Raw genomic sequence first — 6000 nt, 5'->3', positions numbered from 1 at the left:
TTGCATAGCGACGGCTGTACATACTATAATGTGTATTCTTTGAACGGGATAAGAACCTATAAATATACAAATTTGATAGGTGAAATGTAACTTGATATTCAATTACAAGTCTTTTCATTTTAGAATTTACATCAAGTTATACAAGCAAACAAGCTGAAAGTCACAGANTACACAGAATTGTTGGGGTTTTGGACTTTTCCCATCGTCCGGAATTGTAGGTAATAGAGGACACGACGTTTCAGCTTGTATATTCTAAAGGATTCTGACGATGGTGGATGACACACAGAATTACCTAAAATTCTGGACGATAGAAAAAGTCCAAAACCCCAGTAATTCTGTGTGTCATCCACCATCGTCAGAATCCTTTAGAATCTACAAGCTGAAACGTCGTGTCCTCTATTACCTACAATTCCGGACGATGGGAAAAGTCCAAAACCCCAACAATTCTGTGTATCATCGACCATTGTCAGAACCTTTTAGAATCTACAAGCCGAAAGTCGTGTTCATTCTTTCCCTGACTCTAGTGCTGTTAGAAATTTCAACTAAGCAAGAACTATTTTTACCTCTCACTTGTCGCATCAGATGCCTTTCCCATGTTCATGTCAGCTTCACAGACATTGTGAACGTTTAGGCAGGTACATTTAGGAGGGGCTTCAGGTAAAGAATAGACTGCGGTCCGTTCTGGAAGTCTTTCACTGGGACCTGTTTCACGAGTAGCTATTAGATTTTACATTTGCCATTTCAGCTCCTTTGTCAGAGATAAACATCTCCACATTGACCCAGTCTCAAATAGCCTTAAGTTCCTTGCAGAAAACCGTTTCTGCTATGTACTTTCTCTAAATGAGTCGGAGCCGGGGTAGCTCAGGAGGTAGAGTGAAGGGCTACGGATGACTGGGGTTTGATTCCAGGCATAGAGAGGAGATTTTTCTCTTCTCCACAGAGTTCAGACCGACTCTGGGGCCCATCCAGGCTTTATACAATGAGAACTGGAGGCTCTTCCACCGGAGGTAAAGCGGCCGGAACGTGAAGCTGACCACTCAACTCCAAATAGTGCCTGCGTCAAGAAAGGTGGAGCTATACCTTAACTACCCCACACATCTTCACCGCGTAAGGCTTAATTAATTAGGCACAATGACTACATTAACATTCCGAATTAAGCTTACCTGATTTGTGGATTGACCGCCCCTGTGGGCAGAGTTCCTGGCTACAGATGTGAACATATAATTTATTTTCTTGGGAGTTCAGAAGTCGAAAAGAGACGATATAACTCTGTTTATTTAACCCCCCCCCCCCAGCCCCGTTATTTCTTTACGGGTCGCCTGTGTGTACGACGTTTTCTTGTCTTCATTCAACTCAGAATTTTACCTTCTAAATATATTTGTTTGTTTAGTGTTTGAAAATAAAAAGTTGTTCCTGGGCTTAATTAATTGAGCATGACACCATGAAGTCTAGGTGTCACAGTTCCTGGCTGCAGATCCAGAGGTATCGGATTCGATTCCCGGGGCTACCAGATTTTCTGACAAGTAGTGGGTCTCTAACGGAGTCCAATCAGCCTCGTGAGGATAACTGAGGTGCTATTTCAAGGAAATAGCTGCTTCGGTCTAAAAACCCAAGATTAACGGCCTTGGGGTTCCGTTGCGCTGACCACACGACATTTTATATCCGCAAAAGTTGGCACTAACTTCGCCGACAAGCGGCGGTCGCTCGGTCGGTATAGTTCGCTTGCGGACTACAGGCCACGGAGTTTGTTTTTGTATCGTTTTCACGCCATGAAGACGTATGGGGGAGTTGAGGTATGGCTCTACCATCCTTGAGCTCGGCACTAGACGGAAGTAAACAACGAGCTCCGCAACCCAAGCTGCTTCATCTCAGGGAAAGTAGCCCCCTGTACCCACTGGCTAAAAGGCTGGGTGTACCCCAGAGCCGATCTGTACGCTCTTAAGAAGACAAAGAATGCCTTGCTCCTGCCAGGAATCGAATCCTGGCCGTCTTAGTCCATTACTATACCGACTGAGCTATCCCGTCTCACTAAACTTGATTATAGGAATATTTGACGTAACACAGGAAGAGTGTTCTGTCGCAGGAATAGATGAATAAAATATGTTATTATTATTTAAAAGCTTCAGCATTGAAAGAGTTAATGGCTTTGTCACTTCGAGATTATCGTAGTCCGTTCCTTTTAATTGTCGGGGATTTTTTGTTTAAGGGAATGGGGTTGTAGAATAAACACGCTGAGATAGGGAGAGGGGCGGTCGCCCGCGGGCTTGTCTCCCCTCCTGCCAGCGTACTCCAACTCGCTCTTGGCCCCTACCGCCACCCGCGTGTAGTCCGCTCTTGGCATCGCCGGAGTGAGGTTAGGATATTGTGGAGGGAACTGTGTGAAGTGACATTCGGAACTTTCCTCATCCTGTGGATTACTAATATAAATAAAAACTATAGTGATGTGTGTATTTCGGTGAGAAATTGTTTGTGACACAAACGTGTACCATATTCGTAGCTGTAAATAAAACTAAGGAGTTAGAAATCGTTTATGAAGTAGGCATACACAATATACGTAACTTTTATTACGTTTTCATATAGTTTTCTTATAATTTGTTCGGGGTGGTGGTGGTGTGGTGACGTCAACGATGACGTCCTTGTCATCGTGTTGGACTTTAAGTTTCTTATCATTAGTTTCAGTGATTAAAATTCTGTGTATATTAGGACTGGTGACTGTTGGATCTACAAGAAATGCAGGTATGTCTTAAACAACAAAATATTTTGTTTTAGCAAATAATGTGTTTTGCATTACAAATTCTTGCCCGTTTAGACTTCATTCAAGCTTTGTAACGACTCATGAACAAGAATTACCAAGTTCCTTGGCTGCAAGGTGTAGCGTCTGCGTGGCTTTAGAAAGCCCTTCGCGGTATAACGGGGACAAGTCTGGTATTTCTCTGATGCGGTGGCAGGCAGGTACTGTTGTTCCATTCATTGGAATTTGCACATTTTCAACCAGATTTCAGCAGCTGCAAACATCTGTTTACGTGGCATGATTATCTTATTTTTATCAGTTAATTATTCTTAACAAGATTTGTTAATTGTTGTGACGAAACGCGGAAGGTACACTACTTACCTTCACTTGTTGCAGAATTATTATTCGTTTGATTATTTAGTTTTATTTTGTTACCTTGGAAATCATCGTTTCGTTATGGCGGGAGAAACAATCGAACATAACCTTTATTTTTTTGAACAAAGAGTGTATATGGAGTTTATGAAAGAGGTCATTGGCATTAAATCCACGCATCGAAACATATTAATTTACCAAGTGTCTTAAGCGTCTGTGACACATTTATTAGAAATGGATTCAATTATGGTTTATAATACGTAACTACTTTATATGGTTCACCATTTGACGATATTTTTGCAATATTTTACGTAGATAAAAGTAATTGATTAGAGGTCCACGTTTACTCCAGTTGACTGGACAATAAAAAATTATGTATTTCTTTTGGCACAGCGTTGTGTCAGGTGATTTTAATCAAGATAGATGGAAATACTGTGTATTTGGCGATAGAGCCATTTGGTTTGGTTTCGTTGCTGTTGATGCTGGATTCTGTGACGTGGACAGACCGGAAAATTTGGTCGCTACGGACTGCAGAGTGCGTTGGTAGGTGGAAGAGTCTGAGAGAGGGGTAGTAAACGAGAGAGGGGAGGTATAATGTCAAAGCAGAGGGATTTCTTTTATGAGTAGAATGCGGCGATAAATCATCTCAAAATTTTGGCAAGTGATAGTTCTTAATAAATGTGTTTTTGGAGGTTAGTGCATGTTTTAGGTGTTCGAAGCGTTATTTTCCTCTCGATTACGTGTTCTTCATTTAATAATTTTGACCCCAAAACCACAGTGGTTGCTGTGTGTACCACCTGATTTTAACATTAAATAAACTGTGAATTTTACCCACGGAGTGTAGTGATGTGTTTCACACTGTTATAAAAATAAACAATAATTTCCTTATAACCGCATCAATCAATTTGATTTTGCAACCGAGTCGCAATATGTTTCCTGTGAGGTACGGTTTGAATCCCTAAATATTATTTAGTTGGATTTCAAGCTTTAAACGGCGAATTTATTGTAGACCACATGCATTAACGTAGTCTTAAAGAACAAGAGTGGCCTACGTCATTTTTGCAAAGTCCCTTCTGCGATTTTGAATACGTAATCAGCCACGATGTTCATATATTGGTGATACAGATCTCTTACTGAATGCGCTACTCGAGAGGTCTTCTCCAATACTTGCTGAAGGCAACATGACGTTTATAAAGAGCTGCTAAAACAGCAAATAATAACACCGTGGTAGGCAACAAGTTTCCGAAATTATCACTGCAGACTAAGGTGTGAGATAAAAAGGTAAAGCTATCCCTGTAACAGGCCGTGAAGGCCCATAGGGTTGTGAGACGTCGAGGCTCCCACATTTTCTATAGACAATCGGCTCACATGTCGCATGATATCATGCAATGTCGTAAGAGGTGAGGAATTAAGCCGCCATTTTATGACTTACTTACTTACTTGCTTATGGAGCTGAGCCCTTCTTGAGGATCTGCCAATTCTGCAGCTACTCAAGAATTTCCCAGCATTTTATGCAACCCGAAGGTTCATTACCGTGTTCACAAGAGCCCTCCACCGTTCCCTATCCTGAGCCAGATCAATCCAATACACACCATCCCATCCCATCTCTCTAAGATCCATTTTAAGAATGGCTGCGAAGTAAATACCTGCCTTATTGCCATGTACGAGGTAAATGCCGAAGATCATTTCCCGAGAGCTACGAGCAAATTCAATGCACTCTAAAAAAAACACTCCAGTGGCCAGAGATAAAGCGACCAGAGCGTTAAGCTCAACACTTACTTCCACCATACGCGGGAGAGTTACTTTCACGTTCTCACAAGTTTCCATGGCGTGTTGTTTAAACACATGGATAATTTTACATTTTTAAGCTACGGACTGGGCAATCCGGGTTCGATTCCAAGGCAGGAACAGGTACTCTTCTGTTTATGGCCTTATATATATCGGCTCTGGTACCCACCTAGCCACTTATAAGCAAAACAATGAAACTCCGTGGCTTTAGTCTGCAAGCGAATTTTACCGACCGAGCGACCGCCGCTTGTCGGCGAAGTTAGTGCCAACTTTTGCGGGTATAGAATGTGTGGTCAGCGCAACGGAACCCCACGGCCGTTAATCTCGGGTTTCTAGACCGGAGCCGCCATTTCCTTGAAATAGCACCTCAGTTATCCTCACGAGGCTGAGTGGACCCCGTTAGAGACCCACTACTTCTCAGAAAATCTGGTAGCGCCGGGAATCGAACCCGGGACCTCTGAATCTGAAGCCAGAAACTGCGCACTAGACCACAGAGGCGGTCATCTAGCCTTTTATACAATACGTAAAGTGGGGTAAAGAGGCAGGAGCGTGAAACATTCAGATTGTCGGAACATTACTACTCGGACTATTGTAACTCGTTAAAATGTGTATTAACGGATGTGTGACAGACCGTTATTGTTTAGAACAGCGTTATAACGAACGGCTCTAATTGGAAACATTTGATAAAGGAGGAGTGAGAAAAAAAAAGAGAGTATGAAGCACGGCGAGCGAATTTCAATAACTGAGCCGGGACTGTACTTCAAAAGTTGAAGTACAGTAATTAAATGAGCCCTTTGAATACTCACTGTGACGTAAGCATCAGTGACTTTAATTATTAAGCACTTTTCGAACGTACCAGCCAATTTTTGCCGCAAAAAGGTGAGGCGGTGGGAGATGGCGCACCCGGGAGGTACAGATGCATAATCAAATTTGCCACTAATATAGAAGAGTATTAACTTTTTCTTTTTTCCTCGGTGTAAGACCAGAGTGGAGAGGTCAACTGATCATTCCCCGATGTTGCATTTTGAACCGATCACTCATGGAGCTGAGCCCTTCTTGAGAAGCCACCAGTTGTGCAGCTACTCAAGAGTTTCCCAGCATTTTATGGA

The 6000-nt window shown here is 42.4% G+C and overlaps 1 protein-coding gene across 1 annotated transcript in view; it reads left to right on the top strand.

The window, feature by feature from the left end:
- Positions 1-2347: 2347 nt before the first annotated feature.
- The window catches only part of LOC111862481 (low-density lipoprotein receptor-related protein 2), a 340196-nt gene continuing 336543 nt past the window's right edge, over positions 2348-6000 (top strand). The window contains exon 1 of the mRNA XM_023847942.2: positions 2348-2736. Within this exon, the coding sequence (XP_023703710.1) occupies positions 2628-2736 (109 nt within the window). The 5' untranslated portion in view covers positions 2348-2627. The remainder of the gene's footprint in view (positions 2737-6000) is intronic.

This window comes from Cryptotermes secundus, unplaced genomic scaffold (assembly GCF_002891405.2).
Source record: "Cryptotermes secundus unplaced genomic scaffold, Csec_1.0 scaffold816, whole genome shotgun sequence".
Classification (NCBI taxonomy): Eukaryota; Metazoa; Arthropoda; class Insecta; order Blattodea; family Kalotermitidae; genus Cryptotermes; species Cryptotermes secundus.
The sequence above is the reverse complement of the archived record's forward strand: the minus strand, read 5'-3'. Positions and strand labels throughout refer to the sequence as shown.